This window comes from Hyla sarda, chromosome 7 (genome assembly GCF_029499605.1).
Source record: "Hyla sarda isolate aHylSar1 chromosome 7, aHylSar1.hap1, whole genome shotgun sequence".
Classification (NCBI taxonomy): Eukaryota; Metazoa; Chordata; class Amphibia; order Anura; family Hylidae; genus Hyla; species Hyla sarda.
In genome coordinates this window covers 104,099,310-104,126,041 of record NC_079195.1, presented here as the reverse complement: position 1 = coordinate 104,126,041, position 26,732 = coordinate 104,099,310, and the positions used below count along the sequence as shown (strand labels likewise).

The 26,732-nt window shown below is 42.7% G+C and overlaps 1 protein-coding gene across 7 annotated transcripts in view; it reads left to right on the top strand.

Moving 5' to 3' along the window:
• The window catches only part of HERC4 (HECT and RLD domain containing E3 ubiquitin protein ligase 4), a 174,591-nt gene that overhangs the window by 123,608 nt on the left and 24,251 nt on the right, over positions 1–26,732 (top strand). For all 7 annotated transcript variants that reach the window (XM_056530279.1, XM_056530274.1, XM_056530278.1 and 4 more), the window contains one exon: positions 15,775–15,958. In XM_056530279.1, the coding sequence (XP_056386254.1) occupies positions 15,775–15,958 (184 nt within the window). The remainder of the gene's footprint in view (positions 1–15,774; positions 15,959–26,732) is intronic.

The window sequence follows — 26,732 nt, the reverse complement described above, 5'->3', positions numbered from 1 at the left end:
CCTAAGAACAAAAATATAAAATAAAACTGAACTAAAAAAAAAGAAACAGACTTCTAGCTCAAAAAACACTGCGCCAAAAAAAAAAGCGTTTACCTAATCAGTGGTGTGCACACTGATTAGCGCTTGGTGTCGTCAGGGGGCGCAGAAGTCAGTGGGGGGGTCTGGCCACTCAGCCCAGAACAGTGGCTGATGGCACGTACACAGACCCCCACACAAAAAACCCAAAAGATTAAAACCCGAAAAAAAAGCACCCGTCTGAAATCACTGACAGCGGTGGGGCAGGCCGCACACACAGGTACGGTCCGTCCACACAGCACAGGCCTGCTACTGGTAGCATGGACCTCCTATAGGTGCAAAAAAATAAAACAACAAAGACTCTTTAATCCCTGAAAAAGCGCCTTCACCACAAAAAAAAAAAAGCTGATCAGTACTACGGGAATGATCAGCGGCGGGTGGGCTTTAGCTAATGGTGGTGGACCACTCTTTTATAGCCACGCATTTAGCAAAAAAGGTCTGCGCCCCCAAAAAAAATAATGCTGGGGGGCAGACCGCAGCATCCCTGTAGGGCCGGGGTCACGCAGCTAAAGGTGCTACGGACACCTAAAAACGGTACGCCAAAGAACTGTCCCTACCTAATCTAATGCTTTCCCTGACTGCTTTCTGTGCCAAGGGGCCACAGAAATGGGGCAAGGGGGCACTTTACTTTGTTTGTGTATGAGGGGGAGATGGCAGCACGGGACTCCGTTCTGCACACCAGATCTCTGTGAAATGTGGGTCAGAACTGAGCAGCGTGCTCCTGCACCCACCTCCCCATACTGTAGTGATTGGTGCTGTCACTACGGCACTGGGGGGTGGCAACAGTGCCGCCCTCCCAGTACTGTACAGATGATGATTGGTGGTGTATATTACACCACTGATCATCATCATCATCCGGGTCATCGGGTCACACGTGACCCAGATGACCCAGAACCGCCGCAGACCACCGGTTAGTATTTACCGACGATCTGCATCGATCGCCGATATGGGAATGATTTCAGTGGGCATCCGGTCTGAATTGACCAGCGGTTGCCGACATGGGGGGGTCCTTAAGGACTTTGAATCGGGGCCATACGGATACGCCTGCCATCCTTAAGGGGTTAATAGATATATAGAGATATATATATATATATATATATATATATATATATATATATATATATATATATATATATATAGATGTGTGTGTGTGTGTGTATATATATATATATATATATAGATATATATATATAGAGAGAGAGAGAGAGAGAGAGAGAGAGAGAGATAAAATTATATATTTTTTTGTGTGTGTGTATATATATTATATATATATATATAATTTTTTTGTTTTTTTTTGTTTACATTTTTATTAGAGGTGATTTAAACTTTTATTATGAAAGTTAATTTATATTCTAAATGTCCATAGAAAATCCAAGAAGGAGAGAGCACACCAGATAGCAAACCAAATAGATGAGGAAGGCAAACATACAATACCGCGAGGTAACTGTTGGGAGCGTCCGGACTCACTTCAGTATATATGCAGCACCTGCGGGGTGCACATACTAGGTAAAGTATCAATATATGCAGAAACAAAGAGATGGTATGCACTCACCGCTGGTAAGCTGCTACGGGCTCCGAGTCCGGGATCACCTGGGTGATCCCCGACTCTGAGCCCGTAGCAGCTTACCAGCGGTGAGTGCATACTATCTCTTTGTTTCTGCTTAATTTATATTCTATTTTGAGCAGCTGCGAATAAAATAAACCAAGCAAATACGGGTAAAATCTCTACTACCTCACACCAACATTAATAAATGTCCCACTATGTTAAGTGATTTTCTGAGTGTATAATAGTTGTGTGTGAGACTCAAAATTGCTGCACTTCATGCTTTTTGATTCTGAGACAAAACTAGTATATGCTCAGAAAATCACCCGAATGTACTTAATGTTAAGATTAATGGATACAGTAAAATCCCATTTTACCATTTGGCCTATTTATCCATGCTATGGAAGGCACAAACATCGTGTAAAAGCAACCTATAAGGGGGTTTGTGGATGTACAAAATATATTAAAATGGCATGGGGTAGCTTAATAAAATACTTGCCTGCCCTGATCTCCCGCAGTTTCCACCAAAGTAGGTTTAATTTTTTTTAATTTTATTCTAAAAGCACCCTCATGCTATTCTTTAACATTTTGTATGTCTGGAAAACCCCTTTTTAAAGTGGTTGTCCAGGGAGCAGAAAATATTACCTGTTTTGCTACAGCACTCACTTCCACCCTCTGCACTTCTCAGAAGTTTACCTTCCAGAACCTGAGGGGGCGGGTATTAAAAGGGTATTCCAAGGGTGTTCATAATATAGTGCCTGTACCTGTGTGTGACGGTTTTCTCACAATTCTTATGTGATTTTCACCCCAATATTTATTTGTAACAGCATACAAAATGACTGTTGTCTCAGATTTTTCCCAGGTTGCAATGCGGCAGAGACCTGACTCACTAGTCAGCTGATGACAGGGAGCCTGTCTGCTTCAATGGGTGGAGAGATCGCTTGGTGGGAGAGAGATCAATCTGCAACTAATGCAATAGCTGTAGGCACCCTGATTGAAAACCACAGGTTTTTTTAATGGATGCAGCTCATTTATGTTTTAATGGGTGGGGTGGCTGATGTGTGGGAGCAAGGAAAATGGAATTATGGGATTTGTAGGCAAAAGAAGAAAACCTAAACAGGAAATACCAGTTCACAAAAAGCTAGCCACAGTGTTATGGTAATCTCACAACATCGCCATTTAGCCCCAAGACAAGCGCAGATCCTTCCTAAGCATGTCCATTACTGTCTGCCAGGTACGTACGAAAATCACCTTATGGTGGATAACGCCTTTAATAGGCCAGGGATTATTGATAGGATTCAGATTATTGGGCAGAATAGATGGGCCAAATGGTTCTTACCTGCCGACGCATTCTGTTTCTATGTTAAGTCACGATTATTGCCTGTAAGCAAAAACCATGCCCACATGTGATGACCAATTCCTGCACGGTGACTGTGACTTGGACCCCCCGCTCCCTCTTGTTTCGGAAGGTATACTGAGACTTGCAGAGAGCAGAAGTGAGTGTCAGGGAGCAAAACAGGTTTATACCTTTTGCTGCTCCCCGGACAACCCCTTTAAGACATATGTTCACTTTGAACATCATTTGATTATTTCTTGTGTTAAAAGAAAAAGTGAATGATTCTTCTCCCACTTTGGATTGTGAACCTAAACTAGCTAGAGATGTCACCTTTTCAAAATGAATGTACTTGTCAAGTGTACAGAGGTCACTGCTGACAGATATGCCAGCAATGCTATCATCTCATGCCTTCAAGATATAAATAGATTCAGAAAGCCAGGCAAACCCTTCAGTACCATAATGCAAAGAACTAATGATCTCTAAATACCGGAGTAAACCATTACCGTATTTTTCGCCGTATAAGACGCACTTTTTCTTCCCCAAAACTGGGGGGGAAAAGTCGGCGCGTCTTATACGGCGAATACACCCCTATCGCGGCGGTCCATGTGGCCATCAACGTCCGGGACCCGCGGCTAATACAGGACATCACCGATCGCGGTGATGCCCTGTATTAACCCTTCAGACGCGGCGATTGAAGCTGACCGCCGCGTCTGAAGGGAAAGTGACACTAACCCGGCTGTTCAGTCGGGCTGTTCGGGACTGCCGCGACACAGCCCGACTGAATAGCCGGGTTAGTGCTTACAGGACACCGGGAGGGACCTTACCTGTCTCCTCGGTGTCTTCTCCGTTCAGGGATCCCCTGTATGGCCGGCGCTCTCCTTTCTCGTCATCATGTCGTCGCGTACGTAACGACGTGAGTGAGGTGACGGAGAGCGAGGATACGCCGGCAGCAGAGACGTTCCGGAGCGACAGGGACATGGCGACAGCGATGGAGCGACATCCAGGGCAGCGGGGACGGGTCTGGAGCGGCGGGGACACGTGAGTATTACCTCCTATGCAGTGGTCTTCAATCTGCGGACCTCCAGATGTTGCAAAACTACAACTCCCAGCATGCTCGGACAGCCAACGGCTGTCCTGGCATGCTGGGAGTTGTAGTTTTGCAACATCTGGAGGTCCGCAGGTTGAAGACCACTATTGGGTTCAAAATCTAAATATTTTTTTTTAGATTTTGCACCTATAAATCAGGTGCGTCTTATATGCCGGTGCATCCTATAGGGCGAAAAATATGGTAACCTTTTTTTTTTTTTTTTTTTTTTTTTTTAATGAAGATGTTTGATTGCCAGAGACCTTCATACTTTAGTTGTTGTTATAGCAGATCTCCAGGGTGCTCTATTTCTGGAGATTTTTGCCTTCAGTACATACATAATTAGCAGAAATCTGGTAAGCATCTTCTCACTGAATTTTGTTCTGTGTTTAGACAGCAATGGAAATAGTTTTCTGGTAAAGTAATACCTTAATTTTTTTTTTTTACTAAATTGTTAATTAGAACATTCTAGGAATCTTTGTCAGACATCAACAGCTAACATTTCCAAAGACTTACTCTTTTAACCTATAAAAGTATCACTTTAACTATGCATTGTTGTGTCTGTCACTTTATGCATTAACCCCTTAAGGACCAGGCCATTTTACACCTTAAGGACCAGAGCATTTTTTTGCAATTCTGACCACTGTCACTTTAAACATTAATAACTCTGGAATGCTTTTAGTTATCATTCTGATTCCGAGATTGTTTTTTCGTGACATATTCTACTTTAACATAGTGGTAACATTTTATGGTAACTTGCATCCTTTCTTGGTGAAAAATCCCAAAATTTGATGAAAAAAAGGAAAATTTTGCATTTTTCTAACTTTGAAGCTCTCTGCTTGTAAGGAAAATGGATATTCAAAATAAAACATTTTTGGGTTCACATATACAATATGTCTACTTTATGTTTGCATCATAAAATTTATGGGTTTTTACTTTTGGAAGACACCAGAGGGCTTCAAAGTTCAGCAGCAATTTGGAAATTTTTCACAAAATTTTCAAACTCGCTATTTTTCATGGACCAGTTCAGGTTTGAAGTGGATTTGAAGGGTCTTCATATTAGAAATACCCCATAAATGACCCCATTATAAAAACTACACCCCCCAAAGTATTCAAAATGACATTCAATAAGTGTATTAACCCTTTAGGTGTTTCACAGGAATAGCAGAAAAGTGAAGGAGAAAATTCACAATCTTCATTTTTTACACTCGCATGTTCTTGTAGACCCAATTTTTGAATTTTTGCAAGGGGTAAAAAGGAGAAAATTTTTACTTGTATTTGAAACCCAATTTCTCTCGAGTAAGCACATACCTCATATGTCTATGTTAATTGTTCGGCGGGTGCAGTAGAGGGCTCAGAAGGGAAGGAGCGACAAATGGTTTTTGGGGGGCATGTCAACTTTAGGAAGCCCCTATGGTGCCAGGACAGCAAAAAAAAAACACATGGCATACCATTTTGGAAACTAGACCCCTCAGGGAACGTAACAAGGGGTAAAGTGAACCTTAATACCCCACAGGTGATTCACGACTTTTGTATATGTAAAAAAAAAAAAAATGTTTTACCTAAAATGCTTGGTTTCCCAAAAATGTTACATTTTTAAAAAGGGTAATAGCAGAAAATACCCCCCAAAATTTGAAGCCCAATTTCTCCTGATTCAGAAAACACCCCATATGGGGGTGAAAAGTGCTCTGCTGGCGCACTACAGGTCTCAGAAGAGAAGGAGTCACATTTGGCTTTTTGAAAGCAAATTTTGCTCTGGGGGCATGCCGCATTTAGGAAGCCCCTATGGTGCCAGAACCGCAAAAAAAAACCACATGGCATACCATTTTGGAAACCAGACCCCTCGGGGAACGTAAAAAGGGGTAAAGTGAACCTTAATACCCTACAGGTGTTTCACGACTTTTGCATATGTTAAAAAGAAAAAATTTTCACCTAAAATGCTTGGTTTCCCAAAATTTTTACATTTTTAAAAAGGGTAATAGCAGAAAATACCCCCCAAAATTTGAAGCCCAATTTCTCCCGATTCAGAAAACACCCCATATGGGGGTGAGAAGTGCTCTGCTGGCGCACTACAGGTCTCAGAAGAGGAGGAGTCACATTTGGCTTTTTGAAAGCAAATTTTGCTCTGGGGGCATGCCGCATTTAGGAAGCCCCTATGGTGCCAGGACAGCAAAAAAAAAAAACACATGGCATACCATTTTGGAAACTAGACCCCTCGGGGAACGTAACAAGGGGGAATGTGAACCTTAATACCCTACAGGTGATTCACAACTTTTGCATATGTAAAAAAAAAAAAAAAAAAATGTTTTACCTAAAATGTTGGTTTCCCAAAAATTTTAGATTTTTAAAAAGGGTAATAGCAAAAAATACCCCCCATAATTTGTAACACCATTTCTCCCGAGTACGGCGATACCCCATATGTGACCCTAAACTGTTGCCTTGAAATACGACAGGGCTCCAAAGTGAGAGCGCCATGCGCATTTGAGGCCTGAATTAGGGACTTGCATAGGGCTGGACATAGGGGTATTCTACGCCAGTGATTCCCAAATAGGGTGCCTCCAGCTGTTGTAAAAGTCCCAGCATGCCTGGACAGTCAGTGGCTGTCTGGTAATACTGGGAGTAGTTGTTTTGCAACAGCTGGAGGCTCCGTTTTGGAAACAGTGGCGTACCAGACGTTTTTCATTTTTATTGGGGAGGGGGGCTGTGTAGGGGTATGTGTATATGTAGTGTTTTTTACTTTTTATTTTATTTTGTGTTAGTGTAGTGTTTTTAGGGTACAGTCACACGGGCGGGGGGTTCACAGTAGTTTCTCGCTGGCAGTTTGAGCAGCGGCAGAAAATTTGCCTCAGCTCAAATTTGCAGCCGGATACTTACTGTAATCCTCCGCCCATGTGAGTGTACCCTGTACGTTCACATTGGGGGGGGGGGGGGGGGGGAACATCCAGCTGTTGCAAAACTACAACTCCCAGCATGTAGGGTCTATAAGTGCATGCTGGGAGTTGTAGTTTTGCAACAGCTGGAGGCTCCGTTTTGGAAACGGTGGCGTACCAGACGTTTTTCATTTTTATTGTAGGGGTATGTGTATATGTAGTGTTTTTTACTTTTTATTTTATTTTGTGTTAGTGTAGTGTTTTTAGGGTACAGTCGCACGGGCGGGGGGTTCACAGTAGTTTCTCGCTGGCAGCTTGAGCTGCAGCAGAAAATTTGCTGCAGCTCAAACTTGCAGCCGAATACTTACTGTAATCCTACGCCCATGTGAGTGTACCCTGTACATTCACATTGGGGGGGGGAACATCCAGCTGTTGCAAAACTACAACTCCCGGCATGTACGGTCTATCAGTGCATGCTGGGAGTTGTAGTTTTGCAACAGCTGGAGACACACAGGTTGTGAAACACCGAGTTTGGCAACAAACTCAGTGTTTTGCAACCAGTGTGCCTTCAGCTGTTGCAAAAGCTACAACCCCCAGCATGTACGGACAGCGGAAGGGCATGCTGGGTGTTGTAGTTATGCAACAGCGGGAGGCATACTACTTTGGCTGGGGATGCTGGGGATTATAGTTATGCAACAGCTGGAGACACACTGGTTTGCTACTTAACTCAGTGTGCCTTCAGCTGTTGCAAAACTACAACTCTCAGCAGTCACCGACAGCCAACGGGCATGCTGGGAGTTGTAGTTATGCAACAGCTGAAGGTACACTTTTCCATAGAAAGAATGTGCCTCCAGCTGTTGCAAAACCATAAGTCCCAGCATGCCCATAAGTGAATGCTGGGAGTTGTGGTGGTCTGCCTCCTCCTGTTGCATAACTACAGCTCCCAGCATGCCCTTTTTGCATGCTGGGAGCTGTTGCTAAGCAACAGCAGGAGGCTGTCACTCACCTCCTGCTGCTGCTTGATCGACGCTGCAGGTCAGTCCCGCCGCCGCCGCCGTCGCTCCTGGGGCCCCGATCCCAACATTAACGCCGGAGATCGGGGTCCCCAGCACCAGGGGTGCATGTCCCACTCACGTCCTCCGGAAGAGGGGCGGAGCGGGTGCGGGAGTGACACCCGCAGCAGGCGCCCTGATTGGTCGGCCGGTAATCCGGCCGACGAATCAGGGCGATCGTGAGGTGGCACCAATGCCACCTCACCCCTGCAGGCTCTGGCTGTTCGGGGCCGTCTCTGACGGCCCCGATCAGCCAGTAATTCCGGGTCACTGGAGACCCGATTGACCCGGAATCGCCGCAGATCGCTGGACTGAATTGTCCAGCGATCTGCGGCCATCGCCGACATGGGGGGGCATATGCCGCGATGCCTGCTGAACGATTTCAGCAGGCATCGGGCACCGGCTCCCCTCCGGCTAGCGGCGGGGGGCCGGGAAAGGACAGGACGTACTCCTACGTCCTCGGTCCTTAAGGACTCGGAAACGGGGGCGTAGGAGTACGTCCATTGTCCTTAAGGGGTTAAAGGACAAGTCTCACAGTAAAAAATTGTTCAGCTTTTAGTGCAGAAGGTAAAGTTATATAGGTTTGTAAATCACTTCCATTACCAATGCTGCTTAGAAACAAGCTTTTTCTGCATTCTTCTGTCTGACAGGAAATTCAGCTGTTCCAGGTTTTCATGACTTTCGACCCCCTATTCAGGCTGTTATCAGCAGCATCCCGGGGGCCGTAACGTGACAATTACCCAGAAAACCCCTGTGCTGCAGATAGCTCCCTGTGCTCGGCCTTAGCCCCTCCCATCTGATGAATATTCACACTGTCCTCCCTCTGTTCTGCAGTGATTGGCTGAGCAGCACTGCCTATATGCCGGCTGATTCAGATCATAGCAGCCCCAGCATACAGGCTGATTCTCTCCCCTCTCCTTGCTAATATTTTTACACTGAGAACGGAGGGGAGGGGGTAGGGGAGGGAGCTGCCAGCGTAGAGCTGTCACACTGAGCACTGGGGAGAGAGGAGTGCAGGGCAGAGAAGGGGGGAGGTGATTGTGCCACTGTAAAGCTGTTTCACTGAGAGGAGGAGGGGAGGGAGTGAGTTTACAGTGTAAAACTGCAGCTTCAACTCCAGGGTCACTCTCTCTGAGCACTGAGATTAGTTTGTTTCCTCGTGGCCACCCTGCTGTATAAGGCTATGATTGGAGCTCAGTGTTATGTGGGAGTGAGCTAGCAGAGCTGTGGGAGTGACTAACATAAGTTAGGGGTGGTAACAAGCTCTCTGCTCAGGCAGCTGATGGAATGGCTAGGTATTTTTTTTTCTTTGCTGCATGGGATATCTCCTTTAATAACTCTGGGATGCTTTTACTTTTGATTCTGATTCAGAGAGTTTTTTCGTGACATATTCTACTTTGTTAGTGGTAAATTTTTGTCGATACTTGCATCATTTCCCTGTGAAAAATTCCAAAATTTTTACTATGAAACTCTCTGCTTATAAGGAAAATAGACATCCCAAATAAATTATATATTGAGTCACATGTACAATATGTCTACTTTATGTTTGCATCATAAAGTTGACATGTTTTTACTTTTGGAAGACATCAGAGGGCTTCAAAGTTCAGTTTTGAAGTGGATTTGAAGGGCCTTCATATAAGAAATACGCCATAAATTACCCCATTATAAAAACTGCACCCCTCAAAGTATTCAAAATGACATTCAGTAAGTGTGTTAACCCTTTAGGTGTTTCACAGGAATAGCAGCAAAGTGAAGGAGAAAATTCAAAATCTTCATTTTTTACACTTGCATGTTCTTGTAGACCCAGTTTTTGAATTTTTACAAGGGGTAAAAGGAGAAAAATCCCCCTAAAACTTGTAACCCAATTTCTCTCGAGTAAGGAAATTCCTAATATGTGTCCGTAAAGTGCTCTGTGGGTGCACTAGAGGGCTCAGAAGGGAAGGAGCGACAATGGGATTTTGGAGAGTGAGTTTTTCTGAAATGGTTTTTGGGGGGCATTTCACATTTAGGAAGCCTCTATGCTGCCAAAACAGCAAAAAAAAATGGCATACTATTTTGAAAACAACACCCCTCAAGGCACATAACAAGGGGTCCAGTGAGCCTTAACACCTCACAGGTGTTTGACGACTTTTCGTTAAAGTTTGATGTGTAAATAATAATAATTTTTTCACTAAAGTGCAGTTTTTCCCCCCAAATTTACCATTTTTACAAAGGGTAATGGGAGAAAATGCCCCCCAAAATTTGTAACCCCATCTCTTCTGAGTATGGAAATACCCCATGTTAGGACGTAAAATGCTCTGCTGGTGAACTACAATGCTCAGAAGAGGAGGAGTCACATTTGGCATTTGGAAAACAAATTTTACTGAAATGGTTTTTGTGGGCATGTCGCATTTAGGAAGCACCTATGGTGCAAGAACAGCAAAAAAACACATGGCACACTATTTTGGAAACTACACACCTCAAGGAATGTAGCAAGGGGTACAGTGAGCATTAACACCCCACAGGTGATTGACGAACTTTCGTTAAAATGGGAGGTAAAAATGAAAAATTTGATTTTTAACACTAAAATGCTGGTGTTACCCCAAACTTTTCATTTTTACAAGGAGTAATAGCAGAAAATGCCCCACAAAATTTGTAACCCCATTTCTCTCGAGTAAGAAAATACCTCATATGTGGATTTAAAGTGCTCTGTGGGTGCACTAGAAGGCTCAGAAGGGAAGGAGCAACATTGGGCTTTTGGAGAGCGAATTTTGCTGAAATGGTTTTTGGGGGCATGTCGCATTTAGGAAGCCCCTATGATGCCAGAACAGTAAATAAAAAAAACACATGGCATACTATTTTGGAAACTACACCCCTCACAGAATTTATTAAGGGGTGCAGTGAGCATTTACACCCCACTGGCATTTGACAGATCTTTGGAACAGTGGGCTGTGCAAATGAAAAATTAAATTTTTCATTTTTACGGACTGTTCATAAAAAATCTCTCCGACACCTGTGGGGGTGTAAATGCTCACTGCACACCTTGTTACATTCCGTGAGGGGTGTAGTTTCCAATATGGGGTCACATGTGGAAGGGGTCCACTGTTCTGGCACCATGGGGGCTTTGTAAACACACACAGCCTTCAATTCCAGCCTAATTCTCTCTCTCAAAAAGCCCAATGGCACCCCTACTATTCTGAGCATTGTAGTTTGCCCGCAGAGCACTTTACATCCACATATGGGGTACTTATATACTCAGAAGAAATGAGGTTACAAATTTTGGGGGGCATTTTTCCTATTACCGCTTGTGAAAATGAAAAAAATTGGGGTAACACCAGCATTTCAGGGGGAAATTTATTTATTTATTTTCATGTTCAACTTTAACGAAAATTTGTCAAAGACTTGTAGGGTTGTTAAGGCTCACTATACCCCTTGTTACGTTCCGTGAGGGGTGTAATTTCCAAAATTGGATCACATGTTGGTGTGGTGTTGTTTTTTTTTTTTTTGGCGGCCTAAATAAGGAATTTGAGGCCTAAATAAGGAATTTTTCTCCACCAAAAACCTACAGCAGTGTTTGCCAAACAGGGGGCATCCAGCTGTTGCAAGACACCCAGCCTGCCAGGACAGTCTATGGCTGTCCGGCAATACTGGGAGTTGTGGTTTTGCAACAGCTGGATGCTCCGTTTAGGAGACACTGCTGTATGTATGAGACTTTTTTCATTTTTATTGGGGGGGGGGACGTGGAAGGGGGTGTATATGTAGTTTTTTATTTTTTATTATTTGTTAGTATAGTGTTTTTAGGGTACATTCACACAGGTCGGGGTTCACAGTAAGTTTTCCACTGGGAGTTTGAGCTGCGGCGGAAAATTTGCCGCAGCTCAAACTTGTAGAAGGAAACCCACTGTAAACCTGCCCCTGTGAATGTACCCTGTACATTCACATGGGGGGGCACCCCATTCTTCAGCTGTTGCAAAATGACAACTCCCAGAATGCAGGGAGTTGTAGTTTTACAACAGCTGTAGGCACACTGGTTGGGAACCACTGAGTTAGAAAACAGACTCTTGCTCAGTGATTGCAACCCGTGTGCCTCCAGCTGTTGCAAAACTACAACTCCCAGCATGTACGGTCTGCCAGTGCATTCAGGGAGTTGTAGTTTTGCAACAGCTGGAGGCACACGGGTTGAAATCACTGAATTCGGAAACAGACTCTAGCTCAGTGTTTACAAACCAGTGTGCCTACAGCTGTTGCAAAACTACAATTCCCAGCATGCCCAGACAGTCAGGGATGCTGGGCGTGTAGTTCTGCAATATCTGGCCCTTCAGATGTTGCAGAACTACAACTCCCAGCATGCCTGGACAGTCTGGGCATGCTAGGAGTTGTAGTTATGCAACAACTGGGGAAGAACAGTTTGGAGACCACTAAGTAGTGGTCTCCAAACTGTAGCCCTCCAGATGTTGCAAAACTATAACTCCAAGCATGCCCAGACTGTCCAGGCATGCTGGGAGTTGTAGTTCTGCAACATCGGAAGAGCCAGATATTGAAGAACTACATGCCCAGCATCCCTGACTGTCTGGCTATGCTGGGAATTGTACTTTTGCAACATCTGGAGGGCTACAATTTGGAGACCACCGTATAGTGGTCTCCAAACTGTGCCACTTCAAATGTTGCACAACTACAACTCCCAACATGCCCAGACAGTCAGTGCATGCTGAAAGTTGTTGTTTTGCAACATCTGGAGGACCACAGTTTAGAGACCACTACACAGTGGTCTCCAAACTGTGACCCTCCAGATGTTGCAAAACTACAACTCCCAGCATGCCCAGACAGCCTTTGGCTGTGTGGGCATACTGGGAGTTGTAGTTTTGCAGCTTTTAGAAGGCCACAGAGAAGATCACTTACCGCGATCTTCGCTGCAGCCTCCTCCACCGCCGCACTTTCCGTCCGCATGTCTTTGCTGCCGTCGCCCCTCCATGATGCCACCTCCGTCGGTCCGGTAAGCCAGCTATGCTCCCCCCTCGCTGCCCGTGTTTTGCACCCCCCCATACGCCCTCCGTCCCCAACAGGTTGTGTGTTTCAATGCTTGCCCTTTAAAACTTTTGTATCTATTGAACAATAAAGCTATTATTGATTTATTTTTATTAGTTTTGCTGTGTTGATAGTGTTATAGGTGTCTGCCACAGTGGAAATTCCTTTTGTGTATTTTCTCCTGGAAAATGTTTGGAGTGGAAATCCCACTGAAAGAAAATAGGTCTGTTTTTAGATTCCTATTTTTAGTTAGAGACCGCTCCCTGTCTGTCTACACTTTGGGTGTAGTATTACAACTTGGCTCCATTTACTTCAATGGAACTGAGCTGCAGAACCACACCCAACCTAGAGACAGACAGGGAGAGGTCTTTGAAAGAAATTATCTCTGTTTTTCGATTCCTGGATAACCCCTTTAATATGCTTACGTGTTCACTGCGAGAAAGTCCACAATGGATTATGTACATGTGAATGTGCCCTAAAACTAACAAGATACAGCTTCATCATTAAAACACAAGGTTATCTTAAATGTGCAACATTTTGAACAATAATTAACCCCTTAAGGACGCAGGACGTAAATGTACGTCCTGGTGAGGTGGTACTTAACGCACCAGGACGTACATTTACGTCCTAAGCATAACAGCGGGCATCGGAGCGATGCTCGTGTCATGCGCGGCTGATCCCGGCTGCTGATCGCAGCCAGGGACCCGCCGGCAATGGCCGACGCCCGCGATCTCGCGGGCGTCCGCCATTAACCCCTCAGGTGCCGGGATCAATACAGATCCCGGCATCTGCGGCAGTTCGCCATTTAAATGAACGATCGGATCGCCCGCAGCGCTGCTGCGGGGATCCGATCATTCATAACGCCGCAAGGAGGTCCCCTCTCCTTCCTCCGTGCGGCTCCCGGCATCTCCTGCTCTGGTCTGAGATCGAGCAGACCAGAGCAGGAGATGACCGATAATACTGATCTGTTCTATGTCCTATACATAGAACAGATCAGTATTAGCAATCATGGTATTGCTATGAATAGTCCCCTATGGGGACTATTCAAGTGTAAAAAAAAATGTAAAAGTAAAAAAAAAGTGAAAAATCCCCTCCCCCAATAAAAAAGTAAAACGTCCGTTTTTTCCTATTTTACCCCCAAAAAGTATAAAAAACATTTTTTATAGACATATTTGGTATCGCCGCGTGCGTAAATGTCCGATCTATTAAAATAAAATGTTAATGATCCTGTACGGTGAACGGCGTGAACGAAAAAAATAAAAAAAGTCCAAAATTCCTACTTTTTTAATACATTTTATTTAAAAAAAAATTATAAAAAATGTATTAAAAGTTTTTTATATGCAAATGTGGTATTAAAAAAAAGTACAGATCATGGCGCAAAAAATGAGCCCCCATACCGCCACTTATACGGAAAAATAAAAAAGTTAGAGGTCATCAAAATAAAGGGATTATAAACGTACTAATTTGGTTAAAAAGTTTGTGATTTTTTTTAAGCGCAACAATAATATAAAAGTATATAATAATGGGTATCATTTTAATCGTATTGACCCTCAGAATAAAGAACACACATCATTTTTACCATAAATTGTACGGCGTGAAAACAAAACCTTCCAAAATTAGCAAAATTGCGTTTTTCGTTTTAATTTCCCCACAAAAATAGTGTTTTTTGGTTGCGCCATACATTTTATGATATGAGTGATGTCATTACAAAGGACAACTGGTCGCGCAAAAAACAAGCCCTCATACTAGTCTGTGGATGAAAATATAAAAGAGTTATGATTTTTAGAAGGCGAGGAGGAAAAAATGAAAACGTAAAAATTAAATTGTCTGAGTCCTTAAGGCCAAAATGGGTCCTTAAGGGGTTAAAAGAAATTAAAAAAAGCTTTTGGGCCCACACCTCATATAAATTACCAAAATGAAAATTACCATAGCAAAAAGGGGACACAACTTTTGAAACTATTTTAGGGATAATTGCGTTATAAATAAATAAAAATTAAATAAAAAAATACATCTGGGGTTTTTTTTTTTTAAACTAATTTTTGTTAATTGCACGATTAAAGCCTTTTATTTTTTCCGGGTCTGTATGGTCTGTTTCTCTTTTTAAGTTGATATGCTACTCACCATTCGGTGCTGATTAGATTGCAGGGGCTACTTTAGCTTTACTGTCTTTTGACTTCTTTACCAGTTTTTTTGCTCGTCATTTTGGGTAATGAAAAACTAAAACTCGATCACAGAAATAAAATCAAAAAAATATTAGGATACCTGAACAAGAAGAAACTTTACAGCTTTAAAATCAGCACGATGGGTGGCAGTGGGCCAGTATTTCCACAAAATATAATTTAACTCTGATAATTGATTATATTATCACCCGACTGCTTTTGGTTTTGTCTAAGTATTTGCATTTATATAATTTTTTTTATGTTGTGGAGAAAATAATAAACATTCTAAACATTGCGTGTTATCTCTGTTGAGATGTCTTTGGCATACAGAAATTATCATGATTAGTGCCTTTATCCTACTTCTCTCTACTTACTTCCTTTACATATTTCCTAAAACAGTCTCTCCTAACCTCTCTTCCAATCGTAAAGGAGCCAGAGATGGGGGGTTTTATGAATCCCCTTATAGGTCTGAAAAGTCTAACATCACGTGTGCCTGACATCACTGGCACTGAGGGATGATTTCTGATCCCATTCATTTAAGGCCTTTGGCCTTAGTACTTTGAGACAAAATTCTCCTAATGAAATCTGCATAAACTGGCGTGGCTTTGTGTTGTCCCTTGTTGTGTTCATAGATTTGTGTTTGATTCACAGGCAAGAATTTGTAGACTGCTATGTGGACTACATCTTCAATCAGTCGGTGGCATCGCTATTTAATGCGTTTCATGCAGGCTTTCACAAAGTGTGTGGAGGAAGAGTCCTAGAGCTCTTCCAACCGAATGAGCTGCAGGCCATGGTTATCGGCAACACAAACTATGACTGGAAGGAACTTGAAAAGGTTAGTACACAGACTTTCTTACAATGTTTCATCATATAAAATCTACAGATCTCTGATGTATTATGCATGCTAAAATATAGCCATTATACCTGGGGAAAAGGTCCTGTCTATGTTTTATGATGTAACAGTGCCTTGCATAAGTATTCACCCCTTGGACTTTGTACATATGTACCCCTTCCCCCCCCCCCCCCTTTACTGTGAAACCCCTAACTTCACAAGTAACATAAATAGTGGCAAGAAAAAAAAGCCGTTGTTGAAAGTGAACCACAAGAAATCCTGTTTGGAGTTTGCCACAAGCCATGTAAGAGATACAGTAAACGTGGAAGAAGATGCTTTGGTCCGATGAGACCAAAATTGAACTTTTTAATGAAAGAAAAGATCTGATTGATTGGCTGCTATGGACAGTTGTTGGTGATTATTTCATCTGCACGGGTTTTAAAAGATCTCCCCAAATGACCCTAAACATACTGCCAAAACTACAATGGAATGGTTTAGATACAGTCAGGTCCATAAATATTGGGACATCGACACAATTCAAAAATTTTTGGCTTTATACACCACCACAATGTATTGGAAATTAAACGAACAAGATGTGCTTTAACTGCAGATTGTCAGCTTTAATTTGAGGGTATTTACATCCAAATCAGCTTTAATTTGAGGGTATTTACATCCAAATCAGGTGTAGGAATTAAAACAGTTTGCATATGTGCCTCCCACTTGTTAAGGGACCAAAAGTAATGGGACAATTGGCTTCTTAGCTGTTCCATGACCAGGTGTGTGTTATTCCCTCATTATCCCAATTACAATGAGCAGATAAAAGGTCCAGATTTCATTTCAAGTGTGCCATTTGCATTTGGAATCTGTAGCTGTCAACTCTCAAGATGAGATCCAAAGAGCTGTCACTATCAGTGAAGCAAGCCATCATTAGGCTGAAAAAAAACTAAAACTCATCAGAGGGAGAGAGCCAAAACATTAGGCACGGCCAAAACAACTGGAACATTCTTAAAAAGAAGGAACACACCGATGAGCTCAGCAACACCAAAAGACCCGGAAGACCAAGGAAAACAACTGTGGTGGAAGACCAAAGAATTCTTTCCGATTTAAAAAATGGGAAAATAGCAGTCCTCCTAGGCTAGGAAGAAAATTTAGAATAAGGCAGAATAAATAGAGATAAATAAGAAAGAAAGGAAGTGTCTGATAATAAAATATAATTATATTTATTGAATAATACTGTGAAGTCTGGGGCAGGGCCCTTGCCGCAGACAGCTCACTAAAATAGAATGGTAAAAGTTAGTTATAAAGATTTAAAACATGATGTTAAAATAGTACAGTGGTCCCTCAAGTTACAATATTAATTGGTTCCAGGACGACTATTGTATGTTGAAACCATTGTATGTTGAGACCATAACTCTATGGAAACTTGGTAATTGGTTTTGAAGCCCCCAAAAGGTCATCCAAAAATAGGAAAAAGTGAGGATTAAAGAAAGATAAGTAGATAACTAATATAGAGAAAGCAAGTCCTTACATATAAAAGTAAGAGAGATCTGCTGGGAGCTGTAATCACTGTCTATATAGAGGACAGGAGCTTCTTCAGGGTTCTGTACAGTACATGCAATGTCCTAAAAAGTTAAATAGAGCCGTCCTTACTTGGTGTCCAAACGAGCATCTAACCCTGGCACAGGTAAAGAGTAGTACAGAACATGTAATACCTCCCTGTACTGTAGGGGGTGCTACCAGACAACCAGTCAGTGCACACACTTCAGTAATACAGGGATTTTACCAGTAAAATGCGCATTCTGATTGGACAGTTCTTTTAGCCATTGACACGTTTTGCTGATCTGGACTGGTCTGTAGAATGTATGTTGAATCTGGTTTCAAGTTACAATGGTCCAGAAAAGACCATTGTATGTGGATACTATTGTATGTTGGGGCCATTGTAAGTTGAGGGATCACTGTATTGCACTTAAACGGTGGGACAATGGTGGGGGGTTTATAGTACAATGTATGTAATAGGATATGTCCAATAAACCGTTTTGCAGCGCTGGAGGCTCGCAGTTACGAGCCCACTGAGTATACTTGTATGCGCAATAGCGCTACAGATCTATCCTCTATACCCCGACGACACAGGGACAAAGTACAAGAGGGAAAATAGATCAAAGTGAGGCACTTGGTGCCTCTTACCGGCTCTGGCAAAAGCAGTTATATGCGCATAGCAGCGCTTAACGATAATCTGGATTGATGCCTCTCTGCCCCGGCAGCACGGGGAAGGTGTAGGAGAGGTGAAGATGTCCGGTTCAGATGGTCATTGCGTAGTCCGCTTGAAAAGGTAATGTTAGTTTTTAGCGTATGGCAGCGCTGGAGGTCTTTGGTGTGGGATCCCTCTCTACCCTGGCGGCGCAGTGAGAAGCCGAGAGGACAGTAAAAGACCAATAGTGGTGGACAAATAATACAAATAGTCCCGACTACTTATGCAAAGGCAGTCTTGGACCAGATGCGTTTCGTGGAGCAGAGTCCCCTTTTTCAATGGTGGATATGCAAAGACTGTGTGAACTGGGCTGGGAATTGCAGCCTTATATAACCAGTTTTTTGCAACGTCATTCAGGTAAGATCCAATAACTGGTCTTGGATCCTAACTGGGAAGTGTTATGGCTAATTCAGCCTGATCAAGTTATTAGACACAAATAGAAAGGAAAAAATAAAAATAAAATATAAAAAAAAGAAAGGAGAAAATGGAATACAAGCATAAGTAGAAGGAAGTGCAGGGTACAGGAAAGTACAAAGATAGGGATAGTTACTGTGAACTAGCGCTGTTGTACATAAGTTATATAACTGTTCAAAACGTGGATAGTGTATTGTTGCAATCCTGGTTTAACTCCGCATAATATGTATTATACAATGTTGCAAATCTGATATTCAAAGTGTACTGTAGGGTATATAGTATCTTTTATAGTAGATATAGCGGTTACAAGATGTGGGACCAAATGAAATGTGGAACTTTATTGTGATAGAAAACAAGAATAAAAGTATAAATAAAAATACAGTGTAGATTGGTTTTGGTTGAATCAACCAAAATGAATGATAAAAGTGGTGGTGTAATATGTATATGTAAAAATTGGTGTATGGTGAACATGACAATGAAAGAAAGCAGATGGTGATGTAGGAATAGGGATAAAGATTAGGTAATAGATAATTAAATAAAAACTTATAAAATAAAATAGATATTAGAAAAAGTTAAATAAAATTAAACGAAGAATAAAAAGAAAAAAATAATGATGAAAATAAATATAAAAGTAAAAATAAAGATCGAAGATGTAATGTAATGAAAATAGAAATGGAAATAAAAAGAATAAAAGTAGGTGTATATGTTCTAGTATGGGGTTTAAGTTATAATACCTTGGAGGCATAAAAAAAATAATTTTTTGAGTGTAAAAATAAATAGTGTATATCGATGCATAAATTGCCTAATGAGATCAGAATATAAAAAAAAAAATAGACATAAAAGTATAGTATTATGGCCTAAAAATTTGCTGTATTAAAAAATATAATGGTTATAGACAAGGGGGAAATAAATGGATAAAACTGAAACATGGATAGTATTTTTTTTTTTTCGGGGTCTCTAATGCGTAGCGTACCTACCTAAAACCTAAACACATAATGATACTAGCTAACAGTCTGAGTTGTGCCATGTACTGTCGTGTGTAGGTATACCTGAATAAATAGAGGGCAAAACTTCAATATTTAAAACAAAACGCTTTATTAAACAAACCACTACCTAAGGATTTTATGTGAATATGTATGATCAACAAATGACGTAGTAGTGAGTGCGGCCCCAGTAACAGTGGCCGACCCCCACTAGCTCCTAGACGTGCGAAAGGAAAGCTTGCAACACTCGAACTGGGCACCACTAGTGGGGGGTAGGAAAATACCAATGCGAAACAAGCTGACCGGGCAATGACGTTTGCAGCTATACGATTTGGACGCGTGATTATCTGTATCCCCACAATCTGATGTAATTTCGACCTTGCACCTGTATGTGAATTCCTCTGGCCCCAGAAGCCATCATCACCTGAGAATAGAGCGGCTTTTAACGAAAAGCTGACCTGACATCCACATCGAGAATTATGAGGCGTCTGCTAACCGTCCAGCCAGGCCAGCCGTCAAGGCTTGATGTCTAGAGGGTTCTCTAACCTCCATTTTAATGCTTTGCAGAGCAGCGCCGCTGGCATGAGACATATCCAAAGACGCCTTGTCAGACGAGAACGCGACATGGTACTGGATGCCAGATATACCTTGATAGTATGAGCTAAATACAGCAAATAGTGGCCAAAACCCAACCAAAGCAAGTAGGAATGAACATGATATCTAAACAGAACCAACCAAGCCTGTATGCACAATCCCAAGTGCTAAACATGAAAACCCAGATGACCACCTAATCGTCAACCTAAAGCCGTGTTAGGGTGGGTTCACACTACGTTTTGTCCCATACGGGAGCGCATACGGCAGGGGGGAGCTAAAAGCTCACGCTCCCGTATGTCACCGTATGCGCTCCTGTATGTCATTCATTTCAATGAGCCGACCGGAGTGAAACGTTCGGTCCGGTCGGCTCATTTTTGCGCCGTATGCGCTTTTACAACCGGACCTAAAACTGTGGTTGACCACAGTTTTAGGTCCGGTTGTAAAAGCGCATACGGTGCAAAAATGAGCCGACCGGACCGAACGTTTCACTCCGGTCGGCTCATTGAAATGAATGACATACGGGAGCGCATACGGTGACATACGGGAGCGCGAGCTTTTAGCTCCCCCCTGCCGTATGCGCTCCCGTATGGGACAAAACGTAGTGTGAACCCAGCCTTAGGTTGTAATTAATCCGACCTGTGGACGTGACAGGTAATGAAACCACTTATGCAACAGGCACGATCGTGAAACTCAACCAATATCATCGACAACCTGAAGCCGAAATAGACAAAACGTCAACAGAAATCAAGCTATTTCCCTGAATACATGTCCCAAATGCTAAATAAACATGCGAAAACGTATAAAGACATCGTCGTCAACCCAAAGTCATGTCGGGTAATGACTGAACCAACCTGTGGATGTGACAGGTCTAGCCGAAAATGGAAAACTCCACTAAACACGTAACTAAAATTATTGCTATCAACTTGAAGCAGAGACCATTCATAACCACAAAGTGACCTATTTTGGGAAATAAAACTATATATCTGTAGCCTAACCCAACTACTAACTAAACGCAATCGTATGTAATCACGTTGTCACCAACCTGAAGCTGTGTCAGGTTGTATCTGGACCGACCTGTAGACGTGACTGGTCAATCCAAAACTGAAAGCCTCAACCAAAGTAACGAATGTACCGAATGAACATATCAGCAATTACCGAGTATGAATGCTATAAGCATGCCTAGCATAACTCCTTGACACATAGCAGAACATGAAAATATGAACGTGAGCCCGGCATAACTAACCAGACCCTGTATACATCAAGAACACTAAGACTACATCTCCAAAAACAGACACCGTGACCGTGAACACCGACCAAACTATATGAGCACCTGTACTGCACAAACCATATATAAGCGTAGCTGAAGAACAGGCTCAGCGAGGGTAAGCATACCACTTAGATGAGTATATGCCCTGAGCAATTTAAAGCACAAACAAACTACACGCACGTATATCCAGGACAGACTGACTAACATACACATGGGACAAATTGTGAGTATATAACCAGATCAACTTATGACTGCAAGCATGGAATCAATTGCCTGAGCTTAACCTGGGAACAACTAAGTTAATTGTAAGCACAGGACTACAAGAGCATGTACACCTGACAACAATATGAGCGTATATCAGGACCAAATATGAGCTTGTGCCTAGGACTAAGTAAGTGTGCGTATTCCGAGAGCAAACTATGAATGCACAGGATACCTCTATTGCCGTATACACAGAATAAACTGTAAGTGCAAACGAACTATGAATGTGCCGAGAACAAATGATGGTAATATGTGTAAAGAAACTATATGATAGTGTGCACCTAATAACTATGTGAGCGTATTCCCGGAACAAATCACATGCGTGTATGCAAAGGACGAACTATCTAGGTGTGTATCCAGAGCATCAATGAGCATGAAAACGGGACGAACCATGCACGTGCGCATGAACGAACTATATGTAGAGAAACTATATGCGGGAATGCCCAAACAAGTCACGAGCGTATGCACTAAACTTATATGGTGTCTAACAACTGAGCATCTGCATCCAACCACGAGGAAGAACATATACGGCACAAACCATGAATGCAAGCGCTGAAATACTCTGAGTATGTGAACTGTATGTGAGTATGCTCAACGAACTATGTGACTGTCAGCACGGAACAAACTAAATGTGGATACCCTGAAACACACTATGTGAGATAATGCAAAGAAACGAACTATCTGAGCAAATGCCCAGAGTAAACTATATGCACATATGGCCAACTATGAAACCATGCGCCTGAGTATGAGAACTATGATCTACTATACCGAACCAACTTGATGAACCTATACTCGGGACGACTATCTGCTCGCATGCGAAAAACAAAGTGTATGTGCGTATGCCCAGAACAAATTATTTAAGCGTCTGCCCAAGACAAACTTGATAGTCTGCATGTACAAACTATATGCACGCATGACCTAATTATATGACCACGAACTCATGCACATAACACTCACCATGCTGGACTAGCATGTGCGGCATAATGCTACGAACGTGCGAACAGCACAACACCAAGAGCGCATGTTCATCCTAATACCACCAGTGCATACTCAGCATAAATGCTACCAGTGCACGTGCAGCATGAACACTTCAAGCACGCACACAGTATTAAAGCAATACAACCCTACGAGCGTGCGTACGTACCGCAGAGTGACCCCACAGCATAATTGCTACGAGCGGATGCACAGTATGAATATTATGGCTGCATGTGCAATACCACTAGCGTGCCATGCAGCAACACTGCTACTGCACATTGGCTACAAGTGCACACGCTACGATAAACACATGACATGCCCCTCCTATCAACAGGAGGGCGGTGTCGTAACCTAATAAAATAAAGAACATATATACATATGTATATATACATATACAGTGGTCCCTCAGCATACGATGGTAATTCGTTCCAAACGACCGATGGATTGTCGAATCCATCGTATGTTGAGGGATTAGTGCAATGTAAAAAGTGCATTTAATACTCCCCTGTCCCCGCCGCTCCTCACAGCTCCCGATGCTGTCCCAGGGGCTCCCGATGCTGCTCCGGCGTCTTCTTCGGGATCCTCCTCCGGCTTCTTCCACATCTTCTCCGGTGTCCGGGCCTTGCTTTCTGGTGATGTTATTACGTTGCTGTGCCGGGCCGGCGTGCGCAGCGACGTAATAACGACGCCGGAAAGCGAGGCCCGGACCCCGGAGAAGATGCAGAAGACGCCGGAGGATTGCAAAGTGGACCCGGAGCAGCGGGGATAGGTAAGTGAACCTGCCCGGGATGCTTAAACTGCTATCCGATAGCAGCTTAAGCATTTTGCGCTTTCGGATAGCAGTTAATGCGATGGCCCCGACATATAAAAGCATCGTATGTCGATGCTGACATCGACATGCAATGGCCTCTGAGAGGCCATTGTATGTCGATTTGATCATATGTCGGGGCCATCGCATGTCGGGGGGTTACTGTACATATACACATATACACACATAGAATGTGACCGTGTGCATAGAACAAATTATAGGAATGTGTGCACACCATGACTAAATGACCGTAAGCGTGAAATTATAAGAGCGTTGCACCGGATAACTATATGAATGTATGCGTAGAATGAATGTAGGAACGTGCCTCAAACAACTATGCGATAACCAATTATGGGAACGTGTGCACAGAACAACTATATGATTAAAGAATAATTTATAGGAACATGTACACAGAACAACTATATGACAGAAGCTTAGAATAAATCCTAGGAGCATGTGCACGAAACAACTATATAACTGTATGCGTAGAATAAATGACAGAAACGTATGCACAAAACAACTACATAACTGTATGCGAGGAATAAAACAAGGGAACGTGTGCACAAAACAACTATATAACCATATGCGAGGAATGGATCAAGGGAACGTGTGCACAAAACAACTATATGACTGTATACATGGAATGGATTATAGCAGCGTGTGCACCGAACAACCCCATAACTGTGCGTGGAATAAATTATGGCTCGTGTGCACAAAACTATATATGACTTTTTTTTTTTTTTTCCAAACGTGAACAGTATAAAATGCTACGACCGTGTACTTTATAAATGCTGCGACCGTGTGTGCAGTATGAATACTACGACCGTGTCCACAGTATGCGTTACGAGCATGTGTCCAGTATAAATCCTACGAGCGTGCGTACACTATAAATCCTACGAGCGTGCGTACAGTATAAATCCTACGAGCGTGCGTGCAGTATAAATCCAACGAGCAGTATAAATCCAACACAAGAGCTACAAGCGTGTGCACAGTACAAATGCTGAGTGTGTACCGCACAATCACCGTAACCCCCACTGCTACCAAAGATTAACCTAACCCACCTGCACCACCAAATGACCAAAGCGAAGACTGCACCCCGATAGATTCCAATAAACGCTGCTTATGTACATATATATATATATATACACACACACACACACATACATTTTTTTTTTTTTTCGGAACGTGTGCACAAAACAACTATGTGATCACAAGCGTAGAATGATAGGAGCGTGTACCCAGAACAACCATGCCCGTATGCATCGATATGACTGAAAACAAAAACGTTAACCTATCTACACAGCAAAATCCTCTGAATTCATATAATTAGGATTATGCTGCCAACATCTGCAACTTTTATTTATTTTTTATATCCTGAAACACTGCAAGCCCGAAGGGAGCAGCGTATGAACAGAAAATCGCACCCCCACATATAGTAAGATGTGCAGTACTGGTGGCCACATACAGTTAAATACAGTTTTATATTGCCACACGCAGTTTATCCATCATATAGCCTGGGGTCAGAAAAGAGAGAAAGGGGAGGTGGCAAATGAAATGCCCCCGACGTGAGGAGGGCTGCAAGCGATCGCCCCCCCCCCCCCCCCCCGAATGAAATGCCGCATTCCCCCTTAACCCAACCCAGGCATCTAGAGCCCGTGGGGGGAGCGAGGTCCTACAGTTAGACATCCCCCCTCTATCTTACACAAGTGCAGCCGCCCGTAACAGCACCTGCCGCCAGAACCAGATTACACGCGCTGCCAGGCTGCCAACAGGAGCGCATGCATGGGCCGTGAAGCACGGGGGATGCCGTGCTGAAATCGGGGCCAGGGCTGACCGAGGGTGCCGTCTGCGCTCCGGCTTACCTCCGGAGAGAGGGCTGCGGCGGATGCCGCCAGCCCCGGCCTCTTACCATTGTGCTGAACCGGAACTCCTGTGCATCAGTTGACTCCCGTGTCAGCTGATGCCCTGTCACATGAAGAACCCACGACGTATCGTGCTAGTGACGCCGCGGGTTCTTATAGTGATAACCCCGCCCCATCTCACAAATACAGGCAAACAAGTTAGCCTTCTCACTTATAAACATATTTCTATTAAAATCCAAATAATTCTAATTCTGCATTGAGGCCTTTAGGTTCAAGGCTACCAAACTCATAGCTTTTTCTCAATTCTGCTTTAGACATTTGGAGTACATAATTACCTCCTCTCCAATTTCTTTTGAGTGTCTGGCTGCAAAGGTGAGGTCTGATGGGTCTGAGTTGTGATATTTATGAAAGTGGGCCGACAGGGGGTGTTTGTCACTACTCTTGGCGACTCTGTTTCTTTGGGAGCGTTTGGTCCAACTTATATATTATTTATGGCAGCTACAGGTGATAACATAGATGACACCTTTTGGAGTTGCATGTTAAAAATTGTTTGATCTCCCTCTGGAAGGTGTTTGAAATAGAGGTTACTTTTTCAATTTTTTTAGGGAATTTTGTGGTTTTACAATAAGCATCGATAGAAACCTGTAATGGACAACCACGTGTCTGTTTTTTTCCTCCCTTGTGTTACGTATGGTGGGGGCTATTTGGATATTTAAATTAGTTGCTCTTGTAAAAACAATAGGTGGTGTATTGGGTAGAGATGGTCCTTTGAGTTTATCTTGTAGCAATAAGTGACAATTTTTGGAGCAAATTTGTCTGAGTTTTTTGTAGTCTTGGTTGAACGGAAGGATCAAGCGGGTTTTGTTGTCAGCGTTTGGTGATCTAGTCTGTCTAATTTTTCGACTTTTTCTTTTGAGGTTATGAGGGTTTTGGTGGGATAGTTTTTAGCTTCAAATTTTTTTGTGAGGTTTTTCGCCTCTGATACTGGTCCTCGTTGGTACAGTCCCTTTTCAACCTCCTGTATTGGCTAATAGGGATGTTGAGTAGCCATCTGGGTAAGTGGCAGCTTGAAAAGAGTATAAAGCTATTACGTGCTGTTGGTTTGGTGAAGGTGCTGCAGAATAATTTAGTTGGAGTGGAGGTGACTAGTGATTAGATTAGAATTATTTGGCTTTTTATAGAAATATTTTTATAAATAATTTTATTCATGTTTCAGTTTTATCCATTTATTTCCCCTATGTCTATATCCATTATAAATTATATTTTTTAATACGGCAAATTTTTAGGCCATAATACTATACTTTTATATGTCTATATTTTTTTTATATTCTGATCTCATTAGGCAATTTTATCCATCTATATACA